We start from the raw sequence: 16428 nt of genomic DNA, 5'->3' as shown, positions 1-16428 counted from the left end.
TGGTGTGACATGAATAGGAGAAATCATAACACCTAATAAAGTGGCTGTATCAAGAAAATTCTGCACGTTTTATTATATTTTAGATTACTGATTTTGCATACTGTATATTATTAATACAAAATCCTGACTAACAGTTTTGAGGTTTTGGTCTATCCCCATTATGTTTTGTTTTGTATGCCTATGCATAGAAAATACCAAGATGGCTGCCAAGTGAACTGACTTGCCTTAAAGGGACTTTGATATGTCTAAACTAAACAAGAAAATATAAGTAGTACACAACCCTCAAAATTCCTGAAAGAATGGCTTTGCCCACTTCTAAGCCAGTCTGGCTGTTTTGATTTTACAGAAATTTAAAGTCATGTTTCCACAATACCAGTGTGTTACAATGTGCTTTTTATGTTTTTGCACAAATGGTGAAAACTTAAGCACTGTGTACACATTACCAGCGGGCTGTGATCAGGTCATGGACAGCAGGAAAACCAATATTAAATCTTTATAAGTAAATGTAGCAATTTAGCTCAAAATTATAATTAATTAAAGGGGTCATATGATGTTGCTAAAAAGAACATTACTTTAGTCTTTACAACTTTACAGATCTTCTTTATGCACCACGAGCTTGTAACACTCCAAAGAGAAAGGAAAATTTGAAATCGCATCATATGACCCCTTTAAAATGATTTATATCAGCTGCCAGTAGCAGCTGTAGCAGAATTAATATTACCATCAACTAATCTGTTCGTCGAGCGAACATTCAATGTAATTTCATATCAACTTTAAACAAAGGGTATTTATGTGGCCACAGAAAATAACTTTCTTACAGTACTAATGCATTAGAGCATGTAGCTATAGATCAGATCATAAAAGAGACACTATTCACAAGCAGTGACAGAACCAGAAACTCAAGTAATTAGCACACAAAGGTTTTATTAACTAAACACTAAAACATAACTAGTCTAACAAACATATACACACACTCACGCATACATACTGTACTTACATGGGCGAAAAGGGAGTAAAATTGAATTTATGAAACTGTTAGAAACAGAGAATAAAGCTGTTGAAAGGAGTCAGTTAACCACGTGTGAAACCATCAGCGCTGTTTTACAACGGGGTCTACAGCTTATTCTAAACCTCTGTTTCGTTTAGTTAAATGTACGATACTTGCATTGCCTTGGCCGTTGAACGAGTGTCTGGATGCAGTCTCAGATGAAAGTCTTGATGTTTTCGGTGGTGTTGGAATTGCGATCGCGTTCTTCCGGTCTTGAAGAGTGATGAACTCTAAAGATGTTATTCTGACTCAGTGGTGGTTGGGAGATTTCTTTTTCGGGTTAAAGTTTGCTACATGGCTTGCTGCAACTTTGAGGTCCTGCCGGTGCGGGGGAGGCTCCGCGGATCGCGGTCGGACTGGATGTCCGAGAGGCAAGGAGAAGAAGAGAGAAGAGAGAGAGAGAGAGAGAGAGCTGATGTAATGAGGCCTTTTAACTTCTGTGGAGGTCACAACTCCAGGGGGTCAGTGAGCCAATGGTGACTTACACTTTAGGAGGGAAAGTTTATGACTCTTTGTCTTCCAGCAGGGTGTTTTGCATATATAACCGGATTAGGTGTTGATGCAAAAACTATTAAAGATTCTTAGAACACTAATATGTTGCATAGGTATCAACATATAATATACACTCTCATTTAGATCATCAAAATACGAATTTGTAGATACCAAACATGGTATAGGTGAGGTTACATTAACTAGTGGTTATATTATAAAGCATGCATAAAACAGACGATATACAAGAACAGTAATAATACACACAATGACCTGGAGATACGCATATTCATTCATAGAAAGGTTTTGCTATGAATTAATGAAAGAAGTCTTCGTACTGATAGTCAAAAGCCACTAAACCAAAGAATCACACAGAAACACACACATATTCATAGAGTCAGTGCTGGGAGTCAGGGGGCGGCAGTGGAACAGGATGTTCTGATGGTAATTTCAGCTCTGCTTATGTCCTGTTAATCTCTCATATTACATACTGAAGCGCCGCAGTCCTGCAAACCCTGCACTCATAATGAAATCAAAATATAGAGATCTGTGTGTGTGTGTGTGTGTGTGTGTGTGTGTCTCCAAAGCCAACAGAACAAGTGCAAGCCTGCTTCATAATAATAAACAAGTGATGAAGAAAAGAAGAAAGAAAGGAAAAAGGAAATAAACGTCCAATTGCAAATTACAAGTGTCATTATCCTCTATTAAGGAAGTCGTTCATCTTTAAGTGCCATTCCGTGTTTTGTCACCATGGAAACAGTGATGTGTTGTACAGAATGACAGAAACAAAGGTGGAAGTCACACACACACACACACACACACACACACACACACAGAGACAGACAGACAGACAGAGAAGAATTAATATTGAAAGATGAGAGATAGGAACATTCATTTATTTCTTAACATAGTGCAAAATACATAAATGTTTTGCTGGAATTCTGTGTGTGTGTGTGTGTGTGTGTGTGTGTTGAATTAGTTTGTTTTACGAACAGTTTACACAGATATTCATTCTCCTTATAAGGCCTTTTCATTAAATATACATTTTAAGATCTTCACTTAAATCCAGCTGTTATTATTAGCTTTCTAAGATTTTAGAAAGCTGAAATCACTCAGACTTGTGTGTTCTAGAGAAGCAAACAGCAGCGCTAACATCCTCAGAGCTTGTGGTTGGTCTGTCTTGGATGGTTTATAGTGCTGCGCTGTGTTGACTGGATAGTTAAAGTGGGCGTGTCTTAGAGGAGGACTACTAACTAGTTGAAACTAGGTGATGTGAGCTGATAAGGACATTCATTTCATAGGTGGGGAAAGTTATTCTGATGAAAGACTATGAAAATAAACACATTTTTCTTTAGAATAACTGTGTGAGAAATATTTTAGCAGTAAAGCAGCTCTTTGTGTCCCTCTGTCACTATGTCAAGTCAAGTCAAGTCACCTTTATTTATATAGCGCTTTCTTTACACCATGACAATAACCATTCATTTAAAGCAAAAAGCCTACTGAACCTTTCATGACCTCGTGTGTCATGAATGATAAAACCACTATGTGTCTGTGGTTTTATCATTAGTCACTAGCAGACGTTCCTGCTGCTGGCAGACACTGATCTCAAATGAGACGTCATTCTGTTTGACAAAATATCATTGTTTTTAATAGTGAAAATGAACACCTTCCTGCAAGGGAAAGTGTTTGTATGTAATTTACAATGGTGTGTAATTATTCATATCTGTAGTGCTGATATTCAGAACAACATCACTGTTTCTTGTGATATTGGTTGAGATATTAAGTAAATTCTGAATAATTTTCATGTAAAAAAAGACCTTCCTGAAATCTATTCTCTGGATTCACAAACACATAATTTCAAATATAGATTTGTTAAATTAATTAAATACCCACACTTTTATAAATCTGAAAATTTCAGAATGATTTACACAAGAATTTTTTCTGCTCGTGTGTCATGAATGAGGCCCTGTGTACGAACACCACTTTATTAATTCATGATCTGACCTGTTCATATGATTGAAGGCCATAGTTTTAACAGTATAAAATCTATTACTCCTATGGAGAGTACTGTAAACCACATATACAATGTGTGTGTGTGTGTGTGTGTGTGTGTGTGTGTGCACAGGCTCATCCTAAACTTTGACAGAAAAAAAAAACAAGTAGAGAAATAAACATCAGCGAATCCCACCTTGAAATCTGTCTCAGCAAACAAACGCACACACAATCCGCTCAGAGGCTGATTGAACGCGGCAAGATTGACGGGTTTATGGTGCAAGGTTTCACAAGTGTGTCATCACGAGTTTATCAATACAAATGTGTGTCAGATGCTATGGATGTGTGTTTGGTGTGAGTGTGTGATGTTGCAAAACAGCATATTCTTACTGTATATATAAACATCCATAAAATGATCCATTTTCCTAAGAAGCAAAATTGCATAAGACCCCAGAGGAAATGTTTATTGCTCACATGCTGCTCTTTCAAAGCTCAGGAGACTTGATGGATTTATCAGCTGTGTTTCAGCCGGGGATCAGCTTTGTCCTAGGTGTTGTCCATTGGAGAAATGAAAACTCATTGTCATGCTGCAAGAGAAGAGAGCTGTGAAATGAATGTGGAGAGCAGCTCTGGTCACTTGATCATTGGCAGCTTTCTAAATTTCATTTACATTTATTCATTAAGCAGACACTTTTATCCGAAGCGACTTACAAATGAGGAATACAACAAGCAATTCATGATCTTTATTCTTGTTCACATTTTTACTAGGAAACATTGATTAAAACAATCATTTCTTGTAGTGTAGATTCTTGCAGGTTTCATTCACATCATTTGAAGGCAAGATCTTGTTTGTAGTCGGATGTTTCACAACTCATCCGGAGGCATCGTGTGCATTATTTCCTCATGCTGTTAGATGAAATGTTTGTATGTCTGAACTGACAGCTCGGCCCGACTTGACCCGAAAGAGCTCAGTTGTTCACAGCATCATCATGAATGCACACAGAAGATGAGGAGCAGGGTGGGAGTGAGCGATGGAGAAATTCATCTTTGGAAAGGCATGTCTCTCAGCTGTGAGACGGCTTACGGCTCCTGACGCCCCGCGCCGCATGAAAGAATAATTAGTTTTGTCAAGCTGAATGAAGGATCAGCCGTATCAGGATATGAATGAAGAAGGAATGAATGCTGATATCGATCTGGCCCGGCTCAGAGAAGGAAAAGAAAGAGCGATGACCCAGAACTGTGTCCCAGCGGCACCTACGGATCAGAATGCTCTCGGAAACATGACACGTCTTTTAGAATCATTTCATCTGGTTTCATGATTATACCTTCAGCTATCAGGAGCTACACATGTCATGTGAATAGCGTCTCCAGTGTGCTTATATGCCACATTTTCCCTTTTGAGTACGTCTGTGTTCAGATCATCACTGAGAGTGGTAAAGGTGAGACAATATCTGAAATGCAGATCATGAGAGGGTTTTGATCACGCTCTCTCTCAATGGGTGAATGTGTGCTGATTGGTCTTGTGTCATCTGGTTTGCAAATGGTAATTAGATATTAGACATCAACAGCTGTTAGTATTGGGCAAAATAAAAAAAAGAACCTCTTTTCTTTCACATCATATGTGTGAATTTGAAAAAACATTTCAAATGTATACTATGTCTGTCTACTTTTGTGTTCATTCCCTTTTAAACATGACGAGCAAAACAAATAATTCCTGATATATTTTTTTTTAAATGTTATGATAAATACTAAAATTTACATTAGAACTAAAAACCAACCAAATGCTGTGCACAAAATAACATATTGAGTTGTTTTAGATACTCATTTATTACACCTTTGTTAAACTTTTTTCTGCCCAGATTAAGGACAGTTATAATGCAGCGCTCATCATTTGAATCATTCACCCAACTGATCTGTTCAACAACACTAATTCATTCAAAGGATTGAAACATGGTTGTTTAATGAACGAGTCATTGAATCATTCCCTCAAACCATTTGTTCAAAAACACTGATTCATTCAAGGAAGAAACAAGAATGAGTCATTAAATCGTGGAATCAGTCATTCATCTTTTTTTTCAAAGACAATCAATCATTCAGGAACGAAACACCACAATAGTTCTCCTGTGACAAAGGACAAAGTAACCGGCAATATTATGTTTAAATGTAAGTTAATTAATACTAAGTTATTGTTTATTAAACTGCTGTATAAAACTAATTTCACAAAATCAAGCTGCAGTTTTGTTACTCCAGTAACATCTCAGAAATTAATAAGGGAGGCTTGAGAACATCCTGCATCAGTGACTCAAGAAAGGAGTCTATGTGACAGTTCTTGGTGTAAAAAACCAGTACCACTCTCAGATATACTGTATATGAGCAGAGCTCTATTTACCTGCGGCCTGGTGTCAACATCTGAATCAAAACTGTGGTCATATAGCGAAGATGCACTCTTGCTTGTGATATTGCTTTAAGGTTATCTCAAAATATGTTACATTGTGTCACAGAAAATCACTAGTTGTCCATTTTCAAGCTGTAGTAAATGCTTAAACAATGAAATTGTCCAAAATGCTTGTCATTTTAATCCTGTCTCGTTTTATTTGCAAAGGAGCTTGAAGTGCACTTACCATACAACTAAACATGCAACTATGATGAATCTGAATGCGACTCACATTAAAGGCAGGTTGTATGATTGAATGTTGCTGCTGTAACTTTATATAGTGTGTGTCGTTGTGTGTGTGTGTGTGTGTGTGTGTGTGTGTCTGGGTATTCTCATGCTATTTGGTTGCCTAGCAGCAAGAAGCATATGTGATGAGGTAGTGTATGATTTGGGAGAGCTTATGCACGGCTCAGATTTAAGCAAACTACACAATTTTTTCAAGATGATTGAGAGCTCGTTTGGTGCTCGAATCGTAATTCCTAATCACCAGTGATGCAATTCCCTATCCCTTTTTTGTTTAGTTTTTGTCGTTTTACTCAACATTCAATTCAATTGTTCTTCTGCTGTCATGTCTTGCGCTCTGTATTTTCTTCAGCTGTTTATATTGTGTGGACTGCAATGCCTACATTGTGAATAATTGGCTTGTTTGAATCAGATCTGGTTAGTGTATCAGTCAAACTAAATAGCAAAACAGTTTAAACCGGTTTGTGATTTAGTCTGATCATTTGGACAGTTCATGCACACACATAATCATTTGAACTAGTAAAATTATAACATTATAGGAACTCAAAGTAAAAAAAAAAAAAGGATAAAACGCAATATTCATCTACGATCCATTAAAAACTAGCGTGAAATGCATCTTATTTTTTATTATTTACTTATTTGTGGTTATTGCTTTTAAGGAGTACAGGAGCTCAGTATCGGGCCCGATACCGATAACAGTATCGGTATCGGTGCATCCCTAGTTATAATGTATTATAAGTCTCATATCTTGCCTGTCACAATTCAACCTCTGTGGCTCCCTCCGATCACCACCAGAGGGAACCCTCACCGGAGTACTGAGTGATCCTTTTGGACTCCAATTCCCACAATGCCTTGCCAGAGACTAATCACCTGCACAGGTGTTTCCTATTGCCCGGTCTATTTAAACTGTGCCTTCCCTGCTCTCATTGCAAAGTCTTGTTTTGCCTTGCAGACATTTCTGAGTGTTTTCCCTGTGTTGATTATCTGTTGATTACCTGGACTGTTTACGATTGCTTGCTGCCTACCTCTTCTGACCCTGCCTGCCTTGTTGATTCATGCTCTTGTTTGTCTGCCGCCTGCCTCGACCCTGATCACGAACACTGTTTACGATTCTGCCCAGCCTTCGTTGTGTCTAACACCAGTTACCGATCTATGCCTGTATGACCTGCCTTGTGAACTAATAAAGCTGCACATGGATCCTAACGCCACTGCCTCTTTGTTACAGAAGACTTCGCCAAAAAATTGATCCAGCAGCGTTCTATCACTTCACCACAGAGGTATCTGCTCAAGCATCGGTTCTGGCCACACACCAGCAGCAACTAAACCGACTTACCTCGCTAACGGAGGAGATGGTAAAGACGTTGCAAGCCCTTCGTCTGCAAGCACCCGAAGCTCCCGCCCCTCCTTCGAATCCACCACTTCATGCCCCGGTTGCACCTACCTCCACCGCCAGCCCTCGTCTGGCGTTCCCCGAGAAGTTTGATGGCTCACCCTCAAAATGTAAGGGTTTCTTACTCCAATGTTCCATGTTTGTTCACCAACAACCCATGTTGTATCCCACAGACGATAGTCGCATCGCATTTGTCTGTTCGCTTCTCACTGGAAGGGCGTTGGAGTGGGCTACCGCGGTGTGGAATGAGAATCAGACTATTTTTCCTTCCTTCTCGGCCTTCATCCAGCGGTTTAAGGAGGTGTTCGAACATCCTGCTGATGGAAAGGAGGCGGGTGAGCAGCTGTTATCGTTACGCCAGGGCAGAGGTTCGGCGTCGGATTACGCTCTCTCGTTCCGCACTCTCGCTGCACAAACAGGGTGGCCGGAGGATCCTCTCAAACTACACTTCCGCAGAGGTCTGAGCATGGAACTGCAGTTAGAATTAGCCTGTCGAGACGAGGGGAGATCCTTGAATCAATTCATCGAACTGGCCATTCGGATTGACAACCTCCTTCGCTCTCGTCGTCAGACCAAGCACTCGAAGCTCCCGCCCCTCCTTCGAATCCACCGCTTCAAGCCCCGGTTGCACCTACCTCCACCGCCAGCCCTCGTCTGGCGTTCCCTGAGAAGTTTGATGGCTCACCCTCAACATGTAAGGGTTTCTTACTCCAATGTTCCATGTTTGTTCACCAACAACCCATGTTGTATTCCACAGACGATAGTCGCATCGCATTTGTCTGTTCGCTTCTCACTGGAAGGGCGTTGGAGTGGGCTACCGCGGTGTGGAATGAGAATCAGACTATTTTTCCTTCCTTCTCGGCCTTCATCCAGCGGTTTAAGGAGGTGTTCGAACATCCTGCTGATGGAAAGGAGGCGGGTGAGCAGCTGTTATCGTTATGCCAGGGCAGAGGTTCGGCATCGGATTACGCTCTCAATCCTTGAATCAATTCATTGAACTGGCCATTCGGATTGACAACCTCCTTTGCTCTCGTCGTCAGACTCGGCTCTCTTCGGCTCCAGCCGGCGCGTCATCGCCACTTCCTGACACAGAACCCATGCGGATCGGCTTTACTCATCTCAGAGGAGAGGAGAGAGAGAGACGCATTCGCCAGAATCTGTGCCTATACTGCGGATTATCTGGACACCTGAGAGCTCTTCACCCCGAACTTATCCGCCTCTTCGTATTCAAATCCCCACGTACACCTGTCATTCTGGGACTGCCTTGGCTAGAGAAGCACAACCCCTCTATCTCATGGTCCGAGGGACAGATTACACAGTGGTCAGAGTCCTGCCGTCAGAATTGTCTCCACGCTACTCCGGTCAGAAAGGAGAGGGATTGCACGCCTGTTTGTCAGCTCCCTGCAGAATACCCCGATCTCGTGTAGGCCTTCAGTAAAATAAAAGCTTCTCAACTACCTCCTCATCGCATGAGTGACTGTGCCATGGAGCTCCAACCTGGTTCACATCCTCCCAAGGGGAGGGGGGATCTGCGCAGTGCTTACAACCTCATTCGCATCCGTGAGGGTGATGAATGGAAGACTGCATTCTCTACAACAACTGGGCACTACAAGTATTTCGTTATGCCATTCGGGCTTGCCAACAGTCCTTCAGTGTTCCAGGCCTTCATCCGTACCACTCAAATTAGAAAACATTATTATAAGCTCACCATTGTGAATCGGGCTAAAGTAAGGCGATAGTTTTGAACAGTGGCTGGCTATGTACTTGCTCAAATATTTGATTTTGGATCATTTTTAACCAAAAAAAGTTACGGACTGCAGCTTTAAGAATACCCTTATAATGTGTTATAAAAATGGCTTCATAGAAAGGGTTACCATAATGTACAACAACTGCAAACTACTAATGAATTGTGATTTTTATCTCAACATGTTGTTTGTTATGATGCATAAATATCTATTTTAACAATAAAAAAGTAATATACAGTGCACAATATACAGTGACGCATGTGCAACAACAATAATGTACATAGTTCTGATCTACAGTCTTAACATAATATACATATACCATAATATAATGTATTCTTAATTATAATATGATTAGGTTCTATTAATATCAAAGGCTATATGCTTAATAGCAGTGCTTGACACATTTTGAATCAGGGGGTTTTAAAATGTGCACCATGTCTCTATCGCCAAAGGGGTCCTTGCCCTGAAAAACCTTGAAGACCCCTGGTTTAGAGCATCAGTACATCACTTGCAAATAGATGAAGAATTGGTGTCTAAAGCTCCAGTTTCCAAAACATCCAAGCTGGAAGCTGTTAATGTTTCCTGGGAAAATGTCCTTGTTATGCTTTACAAATGTGTGCCATATTGAGCATAATATCCATTTGATTGTGGACATTCCAGAGGCAGCTGCTAAGCTGCGATGTGTTTGCATGAAGGATGGTGTGAAAAGACTTTATCCCTGCAACTAAACAGCAGAACTAGCTCTAGCATTCAGAGAATTCACTGTAGAGAGCACAGGGAGAGTTTGAGTGAGGAGAACCTTGCTTTTGTCCAGCTCGCATGTCTCTGAGAACTCAGAAGGAACATCTGTCTGAACAGCTGAGACTGATTTCGTGAGATCAAGCGCTCTTTGATTCAGACCAACTATGCACGCTCTTTTTTTTTTTTGCTGCATAAATACACTTCACACAACAGAAAACCCAGTTTAATATAGCTGACATCCAGATTTAAACCACATACTTCAGACACTCATGTCTTTGTATGAAACCCTCATCCTTCCATTCCAGGTTGCTGAAATACTAGTGTACCACTTACTGCATAGTGTACACTAAATGCCAACTGCTGTTTAAAAAAAAATGTACAATTTGGAATAGCTATTCTATTAGGGATGCACGATTATGACAAAAATCATAATTTTGATTATCTTCCTTGACATTGTGATTTCAGTGATTAATGATGATTAATGTCAGTCAACGCAATTTCTTCAGTGACTCAGACACTGAACTTTAATTAAGCAGATTCACTGCTGTATTTTTAATAAAACTGTCATTAACAACATTTTACAGTGTGTATGACTGTTGGTTCTTTTAGCAGCATGAAAAATACAACTTTTAATTGTGAATAGATTATATATGGAAAGTGAGCAAAGAGTGCTCCTGTTGTGCCATGTTTTCCTGAATATGTCACATTTTTGTATCATATGAAACATGTAGTGACTAATATTCCAAAGCAACTATTGCAATTAACCTCAAGCACGCAAAATGTGTAAATCGCACACGCTTGGGTTTGTGCCGCATGTTTATTTGTGTAGCGCATTTCAAACAAATCAGTTTCAGTTTCACTTTAAATAATTTCCTTCATGCTTGGCATTTATAATGTTGAATGCCACTATGTTTGTTTTGTACTTATATTTTGCATTCCTGTTCTGAATACCATAATTTTTTAAGCATTTGTTATGGCTTGAGGGAAACTAAAATACATGTTTATAGTGTTTATTATGTGTGTTCCAAATACTTTGTTCCCTCTGTATTTTATATCATTTCTGAATGCAATAATAAAATATGAAGTATATACTGATGCAACTTACCTGTGTTTTTTTTCTCTCTCAACAATGAGAGACTTATTAGTCATATGCAACTTATTTTCCAGAAAATACGCTAATCACAGATCACAATGAACAAACATTTTGTTTTGAACAGATTTCTTCTCACAGTGATTCAGTGCTCAACACTGGTGACACTGCTTAACGTGCAAAAATATATTGTAAGTTGTTGCCTTTGATGCAAGAGGAGTAAATATAAAGATAATGCTGTAATCCACACTTTTTTACGAATCAAACTGTGATTGTTTTTATAATTTGTTGGACAGCCCTAATTTTTACCATATCTTTAAATTGCACATAGTAGTATGCTAGTATGCTGTTCTAAGTTAAGCTATTATGCACTATAAACTACCAAAACTTAAACTCTTGCTCAAAAATATTTGAACTTGAGCTTCATATTATCTATATCTGAATGCTGGAAATGCTGTGAAAGTGGATTCTAAGAGAGTTTTAATTACAGAAACGAGGACGAGCAAAGCAGCTCTCACAAAGCAGGATCAGCTTTCATAATACAACTGTTGCTGCGCTATTTTGATGAAGGAAGTGTTTGATGAAATAGACGTCGCATGTGATTTCATGCAGCTTTAAAGTCTCTCGTTACTGAAATGATCCTTTTGTTTCAAAACAGCCACACGTTTGTTCTAATAAGACTTTCCCATGATTCATTTTGGCAAAAACTGATTTAACTCGAGTTCGGCTGTCAGTGGGATACTGAACTGAAGTCTTCTCTATAATCAGTCATCTGAGCAAGCAAGTTGAATAATCAGTGTAAACAGGAACACCATTTTCACCATTTTTTTTCTTATTAATTTTTATCAAAAAAATAAATGAAGAATGTTTCCAGTGTACCTTTGATATAAGAACAGTGCTTGACTTGTAAATGATGAGGTTCTAGAATAAGGACTGGTGACAGGGAGAGGATGCAGAGTTCACACACAAACAACATTGAATGCAAACGGCGTGTTGCAGCAAAACTAGATCACACCCATTTAAATCAGAGATACTCTGAATCATCAGACTCTAGTTAGCCACTGCTGGTGGATGCTATTCATTCAAAATGAACCTTTTTCCATTGATGGTCAAATATATCTGTGTATACTGATCAAATACTTTTTTTTTTATTTCATCACCATAAGCAAAAATAGCAGATTTAAAACTGCATCCATCTGGGGAGATGAATGGGAAAGCTATGTGAAAACTTGCTGTTGGTGTTGACCCATCTGTAGGATCGATCAACTATCTTGGTAACAGCTAATGGTGTGTGTGTGTGTGTCTGTGTGCAGGTCTCTTTCCAGCTGTGCTGAACCTGGCCTCCATGGCAGAGATCAATACCAATGCCACGTGTGGAGAAACAGGACCAGAAATGTACTGCAAACTAGTGGAGCACGTACCAGGACAGCCCGTGAAAAACCCTCAGTGTCGGACCTGCAACCTGAAGAGTGATTATGATTACGGTACAGGACACACACTCACTCACACACACACACACACTCTCTGGCTCTCAGGCTGTGCATAATCCATTTGATATGCTCTAATCAAAGACTGTTTCTGCTCATAAATCACTGCATTCCAGAATCACCGCACACACATGTACTGTACACTGGATTCCTCACTTCACAGGCCTCATAGAGTAGAAAGTATTGTTTTATAGCAATGTTTGATTCATTAACAAACATGTACGGGAAACATCTGACCCCAGTCTGAGCAATTCATTCACAAGCCAGACTGAACTGGTCTGGGGTGCGTTTCCCAAAAACATCGTCAGCCATGGTCTCAAGTTCCGTTGTATACCAACATAATTCAACAACTCAGTGTTCAAACGAACACTCACAAACAGCATCGTAAACTTGTGTGGTTGGATCTACAGCTCTCAACCTGTGGTCAGCACCGTAGTTTCTTGTTAGTGTGGATTTACATACTGTAGATCATGCTCTCAGGCACAATAAATCTCAATTCCATCTCAGTCTATATAATTTAGCATCAACAATCAGCACATCTTTGAAGAGTGTGCATGTGCATGAATGCGTAAGGGAAACCCGGAGTATGACGTAAGAGGGAACAAGTGATACATCAAACATCAAATAAAGCAAAATGAACAAAAATGAATGAAGTAGTCATCTGGTGCCATGCTTGTTACAGCAGCATCTCGGAGATCTCCAATTGATTAATTAGTAGAATCACCACATGTGTGTGATGACATTAACGACAGTCTTAGGCTGCATTTACACTGTGTGGTTCAAGTGACCCAATTTTGTTTTGTGGGACATATATGATCCACGAATGTGTAAACAGGAAAAAAGGTGCATTGATTCCAATATTCTCAGATCCATTTCAGACCTCATTCATGACTGGAAATAAATCTGATAGGAATCGGATATGTGCATTTGCTTCTGCCACGTAAGTGGACAGAATGGATATTCCCCTGCCAACGTGAGTCGTACGTCATCAGTGGCGGCTCCAGGATTTGCTAAGGGGGGTCTTAACAGTTCAGAGGTGGTGCTAAAAATCGAATTAAATTGAGAGAAAGTAATGGATGCCTAAGCTTCAGCTATCTAAGCATGCAAATTCAGCCACCTTGTGTTTTTTATATACAGCAGCTTCGAAAAAGTGGTATTTTGTGTGGTATTAAACTTCTCATATGCCACTGTTATTAGTAATATAACTTCTAATGCCAAGTGCCAAATATGACACTTACAAATTAATACAATTTATGAACGCACATAGAAAAGAGAGAAAGTAGTTTTTTTTTTTCTTTTATTATTTTGTTTTATATTTATAATTTTTTTTTACACATAGCCTATCTATTTACTAATTTTTTGGACCATCAAATGCCAGTCACTCTCAGTGCCAACTGACAGGAAAACATTGTAAATTCTAACAAATTTTTACAATAGATAAAATGCCGACAATTCATTAAACTATTTCCACATAAGCTCTCTTTAAAGAGACTCCTCTCCTCTCCTCTCTCCTCTCCATCCTGAACTTCAGACTGATGTGGCTACGTTTACACTAGTGTGTTTTAGTTTTAAAACGCATCACTTTTGCCACGGTTACGCCTGTTGTTTACACCACTCTGGCATTTTCGACCCTCGAAAATGTGACATGAGTTTTCGGGTTGTGTAGTGTGGACGGAGAACGTTTCTGAAACGCAGTGAAAACGCAAGTGTAGATGAGGATCGTTTTCATTTTAAAATGCCGTTTTAAAACAAAAAAGCCCCAGTGTAAAGAGGGCTTGAGACTGGCGACTTGTGTTATTGTTCTCATCTGCAAAGTGTCTGAAATTTGCGGTCTTTTACTTGATATTAAATAGCGCTCCATCGTGATAGCTGTTGATACTAAACTTAAAATAAACGCTAATGCGCACTGTACCTAAGCGTGCCTAATTGACCCCTCCCCCATAATGTCAATTGTTTATAGGCCACATATTAGGCTTTTAATGTTTATTTTTCAGTGTTAATGAAAGTGACACTGGGAGTTAAAAAACAGGAATATCATTAGGAAATTAAGGGGGTGGGGGGCATCAAAATGATTTATGAAAATTTTAATATTTTACATTTCTTATTATTTGTGATTTATTATTAAATAAATACAGAAGCCCTAGAGCATGACATCATATCCCGTTTGTCCATAGAAATTTGATGTTCTCTCAGTTATTATACGTCAGTGTCACAGCAAATCTTTGCTGTTTGAGAAACCCTCCTAATATGAGAAGTGATAAGAATTTAACTTAATAAGTAATTTTATTAGTATTTTAAAGCAGTATTCTGTATTGCAAAAGACCGATTTTCATGATCATAATGTGAAAAAGCATAATGGTGTTTTGCATGGTATTTATACATCATTGTAGTATGCTTATTTTATTAAAAGTGCCATTGCATCCAGAGGATGACTTTCCTGACTGTATTACAGTAATGAGAATCTAATGAGAATCATCATCATAAAGATGAATGAGAATTACAAACAAACTCAAGGGTGCCAAACTGCCATAATGTGAGTAAGTAATGACTGACTTTTCTTTTTTGGGTCAGCTACTTCTTTAATGGTCTGTAGATGTGCTGCATTGTCTTCATGTAAACTCGTGTTTTGCTTTTGGTTTCATGGAGAAACATGAGCCAGACATGGTGAGAGTCACCTGTCCATCTGTCTTTCAGTCACCTTCGTCTTTTAGGTGCTGCTGGTGTATTGGTTTTTGATGTGTACAAGCTGTTTGAAAGGTCTTAATAAAACATGCGTTGAGTCAGTGGCGCTGTCATCCACACACCTCAGCCATAATGAGTTAGTCTGAGCTCTCTTCAAACACATGCCGCTGCGCCCCAGAGTCACCCACACACTCCCAGCCAGAGAGTGATTAATATAAGATGTAATTAGAGAAAATTAGAGAAAGAGAGAGAGAGATGTGACTTAACCAGCGGGGGAGTTCTTTTAAATGAAACCTAGATCTCGCTCATAAATTAGAAAAGAATATATGCAGTCAAATAAATGATTAAGTGGACAACTTTAATCATCTTTGCCTGATTAAGAATCTGGCTGTAAAGAAAGATTGGGGTTTGTCTCATATAGTTGGCTTTCGACAGGCTCTGTGCTGAGATAAACGTCAGTATTTCAGAGCTTATAAAACTCATCCCTCATTAGAGCAGATCGCTTTATTTCAAAAGACACTTCAGCAGGTGGATTTTATTCAGCGGCAGTCGGCTCACAAAGGTAAAAGCCAGCAGAGACACGTTATTAGTAGCGTTGTGTCCCGTCGTGGTTTAATATGAGGTGTTACGGAGCTTCTCTAAAGGGCTCGTGCCATGAGGAATCAAATCTCGCTTGATCTCTTCAGATAAAAGGGCTTGATGTGCTATGAAAAATGAAATCTTCCTCGCCAGTCCAAAAACACCACTTATTCAAACAAGATTAAATACAAATTCAGATATATGAGTATTAAATTCACCCAGACCTCTTAAAGGCAGATTTTTTGCAGAAACAATTGAATTTTGGTTTTATTTCAGTCAATTAATAGGACTGATCGGTTGTCGTCACGACAGTCTCAGTGTAGACTATGTGCTAAGCACTCTCGCATCAGACACTGTGATTTACTCGTTTTCATATAAACCATCTCGCAGGGCTCTCTGTAGATCTAAAGGAGGGTTCGGCCCTGAACACATGCAGGAGTGTGAATATGCCAGTCTCATTCTCACACACACACACACACACAAATGCACACACACACACAGACACAGA

At 39.3% G+C, this 16428-nt stretch overlaps 1 protein-coding gene across 1 annotated transcript in view; it reads left to right on the top strand.

The window, feature by feature from the left end:
- The window catches only part of lama2 (laminin, alpha 2), a 198122-nt gene that overhangs the window by 22915 nt on the left and 158779 nt on the right, over window positions 1–16428 (top strand). The window contains exon 2 of the mRNA XM_016439772.1: window positions 12486–12656. Coding sequence (XP_016295258.1) covers window positions 12486–12656 — 171 coding nt within the window. The remainder of the gene's footprint in view (window positions 1–12485; window positions 12657–16428) is intronic.

The sequence above is a fragment of the Sinocyclocheilus anshuiensis genome, unplaced genomic scaffold (genome assembly GCF_001515605.1).
Source record: "Sinocyclocheilus anshuiensis isolate Anshui unplaced genomic scaffold, SAMN03320099.WGS_v1.1 scaffold1518, whole genome shotgun sequence".
NCBI lineage: Eukaryota > Metazoa > Chordata > Actinopteri > Cypriniformes > Cyprinidae > Sinocyclocheilus > Sinocyclocheilus anshuiensis.
This window is presented reverse-complemented; position numbering and strand designations above follow the sequence as displayed.